The sequence below is a fragment of the Epinephelus fuscoguttatus genome, linkage group LG10 (assembly GCF_011397635.1).
Source record: "Epinephelus fuscoguttatus linkage group LG10, E.fuscoguttatus.final_Chr_v1".
NCBI lineage: Eukaryota > Metazoa > Chordata > Actinopteri > Perciformes > Serranidae > Epinephelus > Epinephelus fuscoguttatus.
In genome coordinates, this window is record NC_064761.1 from 23,464,563 (window position 1) to 23,479,906 (window position 15,344).

Here is a 15,344-nt window from a genome sequence, read left to right on the forward strand (position 1 = left end):
GGTGTTTGAGTGGGTGGAACACGTCAGGTGGTATCCACATGATGCCAGAACCAAAGGTTTCCCAGCAGAACAATGCATTGGAACAAAATAAGTCAGTGATTTTTGTTTCGGCTGATCAGTGTATGTAATATATTGTCAGAGGCTCCACAAGACCTGTTAAATGGACCTTGAGGTGATATTGTTCTGTCATTTGAGTTTCTCACTGACTGAAGGTTCACGTGAATGGACAATGTTCACTGGATGACAATGCACTCAACAGCAGGACACAAATGTTGCAAACAGGTTTGACACTGGACAAGCCGACACGTCATGAAAAAAGGTCATTTTTATTTGTCAATTTTATTCACTTTTTTTTCTTTTAAACACAAGTTTAATAAATAAAGCACATCTGATGGGGTACACCATGCAAACATTACTTTCTACAACATAAAACATTGTTTTGAACCAACCCACCGATTTTCTGTTACACAAGTTGCTCAATCTGCAAACACGTGCTGTACATGATAGTAGCTCGACTTCTCGTTAACTTTACCTGTACAGAATGCACGGCCTATTATATATATATATATATGTATTTATGTACTGTACCCATATACACATGAATGAATTGATAGGGTTAAGACAAGTCTCTCAACCCGATTTCGGTCAGAGTTTTTCAAGCTACGTGGGCGATGCAAAGTGTCAGAAGAGATGTGAGATAAGGGGCTCAAGATGAGAACGAGGAAGAAGCACAAGACTGGGAGCAGTGTGGAGACGTCCAGCCTGGACTGTGACTTGCAGAGGAATCAGTGAGATGACAAAAGCGTACACTTTCAGTTTAAAATTACTGACCAGCATGTGAGATATTTATCTGTTTTCTTAACCTTGAGCTTCCTGTTCATTTACAAAGGACGATAACTGTTTTTCTCAGTTTCTGGATGTGTGATATCGTTCCTCATGCAGCAAGAGGTGTAAGATCTAAATGACCATTTAGTTACAGACAGGAAAGGAAAAGTGCAGCTGCACCTGTGCTGTGTTCATAAAGATAGACCTAACTGTGCTGGCAAATAAACATAAGGACGTCAAACCTGGTGCGGATCGGAAACACATCGAGACAACCCCAACTTCCCCTATGAATTACCGTTTAAGAGGATGTCCTATCATTTGTTTGGAAGCTGTATTATTATCAGTCAGCTGCAACATGAGGAGAGTACAGATGAAAAGTGAATGTACAATAATGCAAGTGCAAACATCACACACACAAAGAGACAAAGACAGAAACAAAAAGTGGCATGACCAGGACATTACAAGCATTTGGCAGACGTAAAAACATTGTATTGTCAAATAAACCCCATTAGATCAATTTTTAAAGAAATAAATCTATGCATAATATTGTTTCCATAAATTTCAGAGCTGGACTGATTCTGTTAATGAGTGGTTGTGGTGAGCATTGATAGGAGGGGAGCTGAATAATACACCAGGTAGCTACTTTCATTTTTATAGATTTCAGGTGTAAACCTCTGCTGGAGCTAAATGCTGTCATATTTAAGTGTACGTGGAGCATAAACGCAGAGCGGAGCTGCAGTTTGGATTGATAACTTAAGTGCTTTTGGACCCTAAGTGCAACTAAAAAGAGCTGGTAAATGTAAAACGTATACCAGGTGGGGACCATGGTGTATTTTAGGAGCACCAGGCGAGATAAGGATATGAAATTCAAGGCTGTTTCACCCATCAGGAACAGCGCCAATGGTGTTTCTTTGTACAGAGATCAGTGAAGACACACACTCTTCTAATCACACGTACACAGACACCATCAGAGGGAGAAAAAAAAGAAGAAAAACTGGAGGGGATAAACATAAGCACAATCCTCATTTATTGAAAATGAGAGGTCAGGTGTCTGACAGCGCTGTGCACGCTTCTCGTTTTCCTTCCGATCGGACGCTGTTTGGGCTCCTGTGCAGAAGTCCCGCCCTCTCGGCCCAGGACAGTTCGAAAGAGAAAACAGAGAGAGAGCGTGAAAACTGTTTCCTTCAGTTCAGGTCCACAATTCCGTCAGCATCAAAGAGGACAGGAAGCCAAGCCGTGGGTATTAAAATCAAGTGAGAGGCGTGGGCGGGGTCAGGGCGCGATGGCGGTCATTTACAGATTGAGTTGTCTTTGTTCAGTGCATTTATCTGTTGTGATCCATACATTTACTGTCAATAGTTCTGTGAAGAAAAGGGAGGAACAAACAACAGGTCAGATTTACCTACAGTACTGGTGACTGGGAACTTTTACTCCACAGCACAGAGACAAATACCTGGTTCTCTTATTTCTCCTTGTGAAGAGCTTCTATGAAGGCTTCAAGTTTCTCCTGGATCTCTCGAACTTTCTCTGCAGAGAAGCACAATGAGTGAGCTGGTTAGTCAAACCCTGATAAATACACAAAATATTGACAGAAAACAAGCACAAAAACCCTTGTAAAATATAAACAAAGTCAATTAATAGGTTGACCAACAGAAAAAGGCCAACAATTTTGATATTCAGTGAAACTTTTAAGAGAAAGACGCCACAAATTTACAAGTTCAGCTTCATAAATGTGTTGTAACAGTACTGGAATTTCGTACTTCACTATATGACCTTGAAAAATATCCATTTTTGATACCACGCAGAAAAATGGACCTGGAAAGCTGACCTTGAGGGCGTATAATTTAAAATTTTTATTCAAGGATAACTAAAACATGACAGAAGGGAGCCCTTCTGTGCAGAGTCTGCATGTGTGTCACAATGGGTTTTCTCAGGGTACTCCAGCTTCCTCCCACAGTCCAAAGACACGCAGGTTAATTTATGACACCAAATTGGCCATAGGTGTGAATGTGAGTGTGAATGGTTGTCTCTATGTGTCAGCCCTGTGATAGTGTGGCAACCTGTCCGGGGTGTACCCTGCCTCTTGCCCAATGTCAGCTGGGATAGGCTCCAGCCCCCCTGTGAACCCTAACAGGATAAGCGGTCACGGAAATGAATGAATGAATGAATATAACGTGACAACAATGACGACTTTTCTTGGTTAGTCGCAGAGAGCAGCAGAATTAGTATCGTAAACATTAACAATAAGAGAGAGTGAGAAAGCGGAGCTGGTACCAGTGTATCAATACTGTAGAAAATGAGCACTGAAACGGTTTCAAATATTCAGAATTGATAAATTGATATTTTTCGACAAAACTACTGCACTGCTTGGACTTTGGGAAACTGCTTTGGCTTTTCTTCTTTTACTATTTATGATGTTTAATGCACTGAAAAACTGATTGATAAATTGAGTTTACAAAAGATAAATCAACAATGAAAATAAGTCCTAGTACACTGAACACCCCTGGGTTTTGGTCTAACAATACAAATGAGCTGAAGACAACAAATCGGGCTCATAGAAGAAGTGATGAGCATCTCTATTTACTATTTTGTAACATTATACAGATTAAATTATTCGCCGATCATCAGGAAAATAATTGGTGAGTTCCACCCTAAACTCTTCCAATGATATTTTTAAGCATCAACTGTTTCCTTCAAACACTGTGAATCTGAACGTCCTGTTGTGTTTTGCTGCTTTCTGTTTGACCGCTCCACTTAAACACAACAAAAACCAAGTAAAGCAACATCAGGTTGGGTAGCAGGTTATAAATCTGGTCTTTAAACCGAGAAAATATCAAACGCTATCCCCATCCTGACCGTATACTTCTGCAGGTATAAATTTCCTCACATTTTTCACCAAAACACCAGATGGTCCCCTCTGACAGTGACAGCCAAACCTCAAGGCAGACTTCCTTCACACATCTGATGATGAAGGCTTGTGTACCCTTTCCCAGTTAGCATAGACCACATCAAAGCCCTCACCCTCCCCTCCTTGTGGTATGTACCTCACGGGCACATTGCTAATGGACAGAAGGAGATACCATAACAACAACATTTCACATGAAAGGGGGGAATCCACTGGAAAAACAATCAGTCACTTCTTTTCACGATTGCACTCCTATTGTCCGCAGACTGCATAAGACGAGCAATCCTTCCACCCAAACATGTACTGTCACACGAGACGAGCGAGCCATCCAAAGCAGTCTTAATCGCTGATTAAACAGTGGCTGAAGGAAGTCTGTGGGCCAACACAGAGAAAAGGAAGCCGTGGCTCGCAATGCCAGCTGCACCTCCAGGCCTGGCTGGCTCTCCAGCTTCCCTGTCACCCTCACTAATCTGTCTGGATCTCCCCCAAGCACAAACTCAAACACCGGCTCTGAAGAACAAACTAGCACTGCTCTATCTTGATCAATCAGCCACACGAGATCCATAGTCGACCTATTGTCGATTATTTTCCTACAAGGAGGCCCAGTGAAAACACAGCTTTAGAGAGAATTGGCCATTTTCGGGGAGATAAATCATTGTGGTTTGGACCTCAGAGCAACAGTGTCCCAAGTGTCCATTTCAGGTCGGCACAAAGGTGATAACTGTGTGCGTGCTTTGGAGTGAAACCAAATATTGTACTCAGGGGCTTGTGCGCAGCCCCCTTTTGATGGGAGCACGGCTGCTGAGGTATCCTTTTCCTGATGGATGAAAAGCACACGGTTTTTAGGGGAGATGCAGGCACACCCCCACACACACGTCCTGAAACACTAGCAGAGCTGAGGAGTGCTGGATAACAAACACACACACACACACACACACACACACACACACACACACACACACACACACACACACAGGTAGGTAGAAAATTAACTGACAGCCCTGAAAGACACACAGACAAAACCACCCTAATGTCTTAGACCAGCTAGAGCTGTACAGTCATGCCACCTCCACCTCTTTTCACCTTCCTACACACTCACCGCTGGCAGGTGGCGAGAAAAAAAAAATCCCCAGCCTTTGATACTCTGTTAACACACTCAGGCGAAATGGCAGGGCGTTAGGTGGAGATTACAACACCTAATGGAGGCATTAAGGGGGCCTGTCGAGGGGCATGCTGACAAGTCACTGCAGCAGGTGTGGGGCTGAATGAAACATAACCCTGCGGTACGCCATTCCAACACGAAGCCCACCGCAGGGCACGGCTCAAAGGCGACTGACAGGGTTCAGCCGTGTGGGCTGCGTGCCCTGACCACAGAACAACACAGCTCAATCCAAGCCAATCAGAGCTGGATTACCAACATCTGTCTGACCTGAGGAAAAGAAGATGTGAGGTACGGGGGTGGGGGTGGGGTTTTGGTTGGTGTGAGGACAGGAGGGTACCGACTGTCAGATCATCAAAACATGGGAAATCCCCTGGCTCGAGCTTCAAAGCTTCCTAGTAGGTTTAGATGTGGCTGATGATAGGTTGCTCCATGAAGGCTCAATGTTTCACATGCAGACCGCTTAACTCGGGTCAAACATTAAGGATCCTGCCAACTGTTGGGCAGAGACGCCGAGCTCTGCTGAATCACTGGCAGCAGCGGTTAGAATAGAGGGCCTGTGAAAACAAAAGACACAGATTGTCTGGGAAAGTTTACCGCGAAAGGCTGAAACCTGCTCTCTTTTTCTTCAACACCTGCTGCTGATGCAACTGACACCCATCACTGACTGAGTTCTTCAGTACAGAGATGTTACGATACCATTTCTGACGTCCGATACGGTCATAAAAAAATAAAATCATACAAATAATTTTTTCTTCTTTTAATCTTGAAGTGCAGCCACAATTAAGTATAACTATAAATAGTACAGTACAGTAAAAACAGGAGTACAACAGCAACTTCAATAACTCTAGGAATAAATACAATTTGTGTAATTTAAAGGAAACACTAGTGCCACCCCTCCAAACTAAAACCTTACATACACCTTGTCTTTCTATCTGTGAGACTTTCCAGTGTAAAATATTGCCAAATCGCTGACATTCTGCTAACAGCAAACGTTACACGATTTACTGGAAATCAATTATTCTCGGCCGCTCTAAAACAGTAGCTGCCAGTGGCTGCATGGCGCAGCGTGCTGTGTAGGCTACTGTTATAGAGCAGCAGGAGAATTGATTTCTGGGAAAGCTGCCATTTTATCCGGCTGTGAAACTACTTTGAAGGTGATGAATAAATTATCTGGTATTGGATCGGTGCGTGGACTCGTAGGCTCAGTGATACCTGATCCAGCATTTTAGGCAGCATCAGAAGCATTTCCAATACTGGTATTGGTATTGGAACAACTGTACTTCAGAGGAGTGCAGACCTGTAATTGTACCGGTCAGCTCTTGTAGAGTGAAAACACCCCAAAATCACGAGTCACTCATTTGCCTCTGAAGGCCTTACACTCTGTACAACACCGCAGCCTTTATCCTCAGGCTGCATTTAGGTTGTCTTAAGTACCACATTAAAAAATAACCCACTCCCTCATTCATTTGAATGCATTTTTTTGTATGCTTTTAGTCTCAGCACCCACATCACCTCAACTCAGATGTGACAAAACCTCCACAGGGGAAAAGGGAGAGCCTAGTAACAGGAGTATAATTACATTCCAGAGAAGCCAAGTGTAAAGTACATATTACAGTAAGTGTAATCCCTCTCAGAGTCAGAGAAGATGTCCAGCAACCTCCACCAAGCACAAAATCTGGACCACAAATCCTCCTGTGCCTCCTGTGTGTCTCACAATGTGGAGAAAATGACTGGCACAGTTTTACCTGCGCCTGGCTCCCCGTGCAATTAGAGCTCCACCATGACATTCTGGAGGGAAGACTGCCTAGATCAGAATAGCAAACCCCATCAACCATTCCCTTACAGCGGGATGTTTAATGACTTTAAAATGAGTCCTCAGCAGCTTTCAGGAGCCTAGGAGGCCACCGGTGACTGTGAATGGCGTCTTTCAGAAAAGCCAATATTCTGTGGATAAAAACTGTGAGAAACAGATATTTATTTCCCCCACACCATCTGTTTGCCACCAAAAGACAGCAGCAAGAGGAAGAAAAGGCCACAGCGAGGCTTTCTTTTCTCCGTACTGTGGAAATGCAACAAAAACACAGTAGACAGAGTCACCATTGCCTGTTCCTCAGTGAGCAGTGGGAGTAGCGATCTAAAACTCCATTTAGGCTCCTGTTTACCTAAGAGATGAGCCCCAAAACACAGTCATTCAACCGCTCACCCCTTTATCTGGTCATGAATATTCCCATAATCCTCTGGCCTGTATCCCAGAGGCCCCTTCTTTAAGATGCTGGGTGCTGTGCGGGTTGGTGAGGGTGGAGGGACTCTCGCCCATTGAGAGAAAGAGAGGGGAGCCTTTTCCCCCAAATTCCCTCTTTCAAGGCCTTCTCTCGGCTGATCTCCACATGAAATGATATCTCATTCACTCTCACTCTGTCGAGTCCCCTAAGCCCGCTACGGCCGAAGCGCTGGCAGAAGGAGGGCTGAGCCACAAAGCCTTTAATTGACCTGTAATTAGACTGTGAAACTGCGTGGCCCTGCTGGACAAGTAGCCAACACAGAGGAGAGGGAGAACAGAGGAGAGAAAAAGATGAGAGGGAGAGGACAGGGAGGCCTGCAACTTACTGTGAGACAGAAAAAATCTAATCCTCTTATTATGGGAGATGGCCACTCTCCTGTAAAGAAACGGTGGCTGTTATTAAAAAGTGGCAACAGACAGATTTCAGCGGATGAAGTTCGGTGCCAAGGTTGAGGCTACTTTAAAATTTCCTACTGACAACCGAGCAGCGATTCACAGTATGGGAGAGTGGGGCGGAGGGTTAAGTTCCTGTCCCAACCTGTCATCATTCGTGAAGAAACTTTTTATATCTCACGACTGCCAGGGTCACAGTGTAGGTGGGGACACTGAACATTTTAACACTCTGCCGTTTCCTTCTTTGAAAGCCGATCTCTTAATGTAACAAACAGAAAAGCCTCTTTTTCCACAGCATGCTGCTTGATTTGTCACTAAATCTGGATTGTCATGCTATAAAAACCAGGCCATGGGAGATGTGGACGCAGGGAGAGCGGGGATGTCGACGGCCCAAACGCTATGTCATTGACAGAGCAATGAATCAGCCCTCGCACTCGCAGCTCTTATCTAGAAAACAGATGCCTGGGAGAGAGCAGCACAACCTGAGGAAAGACATACGTAGGTCTGAAAAGGTCAAAGCTCGGGGTCAGCCAGAGGGCAGACTAAACAAAAACAGCAAAATGCAGGGACAATCCTTTGAAACAGCCAGGTGACGACTGTCGGCCTGCGTGGTGTGGGTTTTACTGTCAAGGACTGCTAGTGCGGTGGAAGGGTCAGACATTTTAGAAGGTTTTAGTGCAGGAGGTTATAAAGATGAGGATAGTGACAGAATTTGGAAAATGGTGGATTTAGCTTTGAGTCTGTGGGTTTATCTGAGGAAAGAGCTACAACAGTAACTGAAAATTAAATTCTGACATCAAAATCGAGTACTTGAGTTCTTGTAACCATTCCTACCCCATATCTATTCTTAAAAACGTGCAGGTCAGAGACAGTAAGTCTACTTATGACTCATGGTGTAAATCACACAAAGACAGGGGTCTAAAGTTTTCCAAGACTCGCCTTTTACAGTCAAATGGAGCCCTGTGCTGAGACTAAGTGGCAATCAATCTTGAGCAGCCACATGGGCCCTGGGATGTAAGGCTGACAAGTCTGGTTTAAACCGAGATCCTGTCATAATCCCTTTAGAGGAAACTCTCCTCCGCTGAATCGGCCACAGGTGTGTGGACCGAGTTAACTAACGCTGTACTGCGAGTGAGTGAGCACACAAAACAAACACATTTAACTTAGAAAAGGCATGCGCGCATCCAGCCCTGTTGATACCTGGGCCCAAATTTAAAGGATCTGTCTTTAATCGCCTTCCCTCACTCCCTTCTTGACACGGCGCTGACCCCAAACAAGCCAATAAAGCAAGACGAAAGGAAGAGACAGGCCAGCTCTCCTCTTCCTTCTGCTGCCCTCAGGTAAATATTTGTTCCCAGCTGCTCCAGACGCCATACGCCATCACATCCATATAACACTGAACAGACAGCAAATGCACCTGGAATTTCTTTGAGCCTGTCCAGGCCTATAGGCTGGAGTCAATGGACTGCAGGTGTTTAACATGCACAAGCCAACAAAGTAGGACTGGGATAACCTGTCAGTTACCACTAGTCATTTTCACTATGCGCTACATTCAGGAACAATCCAGTCTTCACCTTTTCACACATGCCAAGGCAATGTCGGAATAGAAGAGGCAATGGACGGTCCTGCAGATGGCGGTAATGAAACACGTGTGGATGCCAACCGCTGTAAAACTCGACAGAAGAAGACAAAAGTGGGGCAAGACTGGATGTACGTGTATGCAGCAATAGTCGTCTCTTATTTTTTTCAAGAACATGGTAGGCAAGGAGCTGTTTTTGTCCAGTGCCAATGTTCTTTTATTGCTTTTTGGTTATCAAATTACCCCCAAAAGCATTGGCATAAAAGCTAAACTGCAATCAAGTCGAGGAGTCTTGTGTTGGTTCGCCTGCTCTGCGTGGAAGTGTTTTGTCAGAGGGACATAACGCTTCCTGTGCTTGTCCCTGCAATGTTACTGCTTTAATTCACATCACAGTTGTACCAGCATTTTTCCTCTGTAACACTTGAGGTGGGAAATTATTAGTACAGATTTTCCTGAATATCAATTTCTGCTCCCATTCACACACGACCCCATGCAGGTAACGTTCCTGAACATTTAAGGGAGGGACTGTATGTGTCAAAGGGGCTGTAGTATCTAATAAAGGTAACAATACTACACTACAGAATTTAAAGAATTGTCACTCCAGCCACTCAAAATGCCGAATACTCTAAACATAGCCTCCCCACACATACACTACGTTAACAGACGACATCTTTTGAAAGAGATTTTAGGCACCTGGTGATTTGAGAAGCCTGTTTCGTATGATTACACAATTTAATGCAACCAATGCCATATATTACTTTCCTAGAGCATATAGGAAACGCATTTTCTAAGTGTTTCCAACCTCTTAAAACTGGAAACAAAGTTTTATCTGAACATATTCTCAGCCACAGAACTACTGTCTGTTAACTAGGCAACACTAAATCAAAAAGAGGCTCAGACTAACCTCCTAAGGCAGTACGGTCATGACATGAGAAAACTCCACCCTAAAGTTTGCATTTTTTTTCACAGAGAGGGAGTATATGGTTTTCCTATTACCTCACCTTCACCAGCATCTGATGTCAGATCTTTGCATGTGTGTGTGAGTGACAGGAGGATCAGTGGGAATGGGTCCCTGGTGGCCATGCTGTGCTGGGAACAAGTGAACAGAAGCACACACCTCCTTCTCTTTCCTATTTTCCCACACTTGCTCCCTGTCTCTCCCCGAGGAGAATGCAAGATGGCTTCACATTCTCCGTCATAGTTTTACTTCCTTATCACCACTTCCATTATCGCCTCTTGATTGGTTGTCATCTAATGCACACAGCTCTTTTTCATTGTGTCCTTAGCCCGCTGGATTTATTTCCGGAGTTTGTGTCGAGGGAGGATTTTCAGCAGCGGCTACATCACCTGCAGATGGTTAATCAGCCAACTAAACCTGACTGTCAATGCTGTTACAGCCGGTAATGATTAATATTATTAACAACTTTAATGTTAGTTTAATGTCTTTGGTTTAAATGCAAGGAGTACACACATTGTGTCAGTCTCACAGTTTAAGTATTGTATTGTGTTTAGTTAAATTAAACTATTACACGAGGATACTTCAGTTCTTCATCTAAGACTGTTTCAACAATTGATCCCCCTGTCCACAATCAACAGTGTCAATCAGATGCTGGATAGCTACATACAATATATCTTTGCCAAAAACTCCTTGAGAGCCATTCCTTGTTCTTGACATTAGACAAAGGATGTACAGGAGTGAAGAGAGGAAGCGAGACAGAAAGACAGGGGAGGGAATAAGGGAGAAGAGATGGATGATGGGAAAGTGGAAAGAGACGCAGGTCATGACTTTGGTAAATGGGGGCAGGTGGCAGGTTGAAGTTTTGATGGATTGAGGTGAGGGAGGAAGAGGAAGTGAGGCAGAGGTGAAAGAGAGACCCCTGTGTTTTACAGCGGCTTAAAAAAATATTGACAGTTTATAGCAGAGTATCAGAGACAGAAGACAGGAAGAAATGGGGGAGTTATGATATTGTAAGAGAGGGAGACGTAAAGAGGAAGTGAATGCAGAGGAGTGTAACAGTGAAAAGACAGAGATGCCACATGCTTAAAGGGATAGTTCACGTCAAAATCAACTCAGTGCATTTAGGCATGTAGACATGATCCAGACGACCTGCCTAAGTTCAAACCGAGCATCAGAATGGGGAAGAAAGGTGATTTAAGTGACTTTGAATGTGGCATGGTTGTTGGTGCCAGACAGGCTGAGTATTTCAGAAACTGCTGATCTACTGGGATTTTCACACACAACCATCTCTAGGGTTTACAGAGAAAATATCCAGTGAGCAGCAGTTCTCTGGGTGAAAATGCCTTGTTGATGCCAGAGGTCAGAGGAGAATAGCCAGACTGGTTCAAGATGATAGAAAGTCAACAGTAACTCAAATAACCACTCGGTACAACCAAGGTCTGCAGAAGACCATCTCTGACACAGCAACATGTCGAACCTTGAAGCAGATGGGCTACAGCAGCAGAAGACCACACCAGGTACCACTCCAGTCAGCTAACAACAGGAAACTGAGGCTACAATTCACACAGGCTCACCAAAACTGGACAATAGAAGATTGGAAAAACGTTGCCTGGTCTGATGAGTCTGGATTTCTGCTGCCACATTCAGATGGTAGGGTCAGAATTTGGTGTAAACAACATGAAAGCATGGATCCATCCTGCCTTGTATCAGCGGTTCAGGCTGGTGGTGGTGGTGTAATGGTGTAGGGATATTTTCTTGGCACACTTTGGGCCCCTTAGTACCAACTGAGCATGGTTTAAACACCACAGCCTACCTGAGTATTGCTGCTGACCGTGTCCATCCCTTTATGACCACAGTGTACCCATCTTCTGATGGCTACTTCCAGCAGGATAACGCACCATGTCACAAAGCTCAAATCATCTCAAACTGGTTTCTTGAACATGACAATGAGTTGGCTGTACTCCAATGGCCTCCACAGTCACCAGATCTCAATCCAGTAGAGCACCTTTGGGATGTGGTGGAACGGGAGATTCACATCATGGATGTGCAGCCGACAAATCTGCAGCAACTGTGTGATGCTATCATGTCAATATGGACCAAAATATCTGAGGAATGTTTCCAGTACCTTGTTGAATCTATGACACCGAGAATTAAGGCAGCAGCAATGTCTCTTTCCAGAAATCAAAACCGATTATTCAAGATAATGCACAGTCCTTGTTGTGAGCAGTTTCATGTGGGAAATATTTCCTTTTGACTGAACTACACCAATGATTTTGGGGTGACCTGTCAATTTATTATCAGTCATGCTTGTTGTGATCCGTCTTGTGAGGAGAGAGGGGTAACGTTAGAAACCAGAGATGGTCAGAAATAGTGAGATACAGTATAGAGAGGAGCAAATAGTACTGTGTGAAAGAGAAAACAAGCTAGTTGGTGAAAATGTAGTGTTCAAAAGAAAACATGACCTGAGTGATAAAGTTGTAGCTAAATTAAAATTTTATATGGACAGTATCAAAACAAGGGCAGTAGGAAATCATTTAAAATATGGAAAGGAGGCCTTGTGTAGTATACCAGATGTGATGACAAAAATATCTTTCATACTGTATTGACCGTGTTTTCTTCACTTATCTAATAGTGGACACAATACAAAGAAAGCTGTCATAAGATGTAGAATAACAATTTTTTAGGCATTTACAGATGTTTTAGGGAGCCTTTGAGAAACGTCTGTTGACTTCGGAAGCTGCTTTCACACAACATTAACAGTAGAAGATTGGATAAAACGCAGGAGGGGCAACTTCAACTGTGCCAGTGTTATGACAACTAAGGATCTACTGTTTGTGTAGTTGATGCTCCCGGGGAGAAAATGGATCATTTGGCAGCAAATCTGCAGCCTGAGGTTTCCTCCTCCGTGGGAAAAAACAAACTCATATTGTATCACTGCTAAGCCCTCTTAGTTTACAGAGCAACACTGTTGTCGAACTAGTGTCTGTTTAATTCAGAGACAGAAAAAAATGTGTCAGGAAGAGCGGGATTGAGTGTTACAGAAAGAGCACGAAAGATACAGAAGCAAGGCTGTGTGTCAGAGGGGGGTGATTTGGAGGGCTGAAACAACAGATAGGAGTGTGGATGGAGAAACAAAACGACAGAGGAAGTAATTCAAATTCATAAAAGGTCACTCTGAAGCAAGAGTGCATGTAAGGGCAACAGACCCCTACATGCCAAAGAGCAGACAGTCTGTCCACTATCTAACTGCACAAAACCACCCCCACGTTCCAAAAAGCAGACCAGTTGACTCAGACCACGTCTACAATGATACAAAATTTGAAGCGCCATCTTTTTTTCTCTGTTTTGACTTTCCATCAAGCTCTCCCTGCATAAGGTGGCATTTTTGACCACTGAAAAATGGACATCGTTCCTGGTGGAAAGTGATTGTGAAGGACTGTGTTGTTGTGTTGACTTTGACAACGTAACTTTTCAAGAATGCTGATGTGCGTCTCAACCTTCGGTCACACAAATACAATCAGGTATGAACCACAGCTGCACAATGTATTGTTTTTTTTTCCATGTCATCATGACGTCAACTTGGGTGATAAACACATTGAGAAAGACTACACTACACGTACTGCATAATTTCCTCATATCGTGCAGCTCTAGTACGGACATCTAGTAGCAATGTTAGATAGCCAAATGTCTGTATACACTCATTTACAGCGTCACTACACCCAAACAGCTGTCTAACACTTATATTTGCACTACGTCACTAAACTCACTACCTTGTTTCTAGTTGAGATGCAGACATGTGTGACATGAACGTCTCACATTTACCCAAAAAAACTGACTGCTAGAGATCATGCAAAGCAATTCCCCAATGTTCTGCACAAACACTGTTTTGCATCATGTGCAACTTTGTGGTGGAACATCGACGACACTGATTTACCAACACTCTTGTAAAACACACCTGACCAACGGCTGAAATGTGTGAACAACAGACAAGACAAATCACCAATGCCACAGGCTGTTGCATCCAGATCTATTGCATGTGCCTAAAGAATCAAGGTGAGCTAGATTAAAAAAGCATGGTTGGTGGTAATGTAACTGTAGCATGAATCACAAACTCAAAATGAGCTGCCTTTGATTTTTAATGAATTATACACAATTTAAATATTTTTGCAATTTTGCCCTCACAATTTCACTACAAAAAAAGGCTAAAAACATCACAACATGCACTGCAATTATTTACAAAAGCTGCTGTGAAATCAGGCATTTTAAGCTGCGTCAATCCCCCAAAAAGCCTGCGAAATCCTGGAGGGACTGATTTGTAAACTGTGATCACGCAAACACATGTGCACACAACACCTTAGGAAGATGCGTCATTCCTCACTGAGGAGCACTTCTCATTGAGCCCTCACTAATCACTCTGGAGGAAGCTGCTCAGAGGAGGAGGAGGAGGAGGGGGAGGAGATGAAAGGAAACGAAGTGAGCGTGAGGCTGAGAGGGCATTCCGGTGAGCAAGCCCAGACAACCAGAGCTTTATTGTATTCTGCTTTAACACAAGAGAAAGGAAAAGGAGAAAGTGACTGCATGTGCAAACATGCAAACACTTCACACATTATCACTGTTGTTGAGAGCACCTTCTGTTGACACCTTTAACTCCTTAACCTTCAAATAGCCTCAAAACACAAGCTGAAATCCATAATGTTCTGTTCATGTGCATTCAATCAGTGGCAACGAGCCTACGGTGAACATAGTGAACTTATTGTAAAAGATTGTGTGATGGCCAGGTGTTCATTTGAATCTGCTCGTCCAAAAATGTGCCAGTAACCAGCAACGTGTGACACTAATGGACTTGATTTTAGGGTCTGAAGATGGAAACACTGTAAAACGCTTTACTTCGAGCATAATGGATGTAATGTGCTGTCCAGGATGTTTCCATACTATAAAAGTAAAACAGGAAATGTACTCACTCACCACTTATCTTCTACACTCACACTACTGACTGCTGAACACATCTTAAAGTAGAGGATACCATTCATGTTTCTGATTCTGTTCAAGTAGCCAATAAGCAATCACTACTCTTCTCTCATGTACTATTAGACACATGTTAGGGTTGGGTAATTGGGCAAATATATTGGTATAGTATGAGACTACAGATATACAATGTGTAGAGCTAACATATTTTCACATCTACCTCTGTGAATTAAGGCTTTGTTTCCACCAAACCAGAGATGGTGATTGCCGGAACAG

At 43.5% G+C, this 15,344-nt stretch overlaps 1 protein-coding gene across 4 annotated transcripts in view; it reads right to left on the minus strand.

The window, feature by feature from the left end:
- Positions 1–324: 324 nt before the first annotated feature.
- Positions 325–15,344, minus strand: part of opa1 (OPA1 mitochondrial dynamin like GTPase) — a 43,843-nt gene continuing 28,823 nt past the window's right edge. For all 4 annotated transcript variants that reach the window (XM_049587583.1, XM_049587581.1, XM_049587582.1 and 1 more), the window contains 2 exons: positions 2,279–2,352; positions 325–2,186 (listed from right to left, as the gene is read on the minus strand). In XM_049587583.1, the coding sequence (XP_049443540.1) occupies positions 2,288–2,352 (65 nt within the window). In that variant the 3' untranslated portion in view covers positions 325–2,186; positions 2,279–2,287. The remainder of the gene's footprint in view (positions 2,187–2,278; positions 2,353–15,344) is intronic.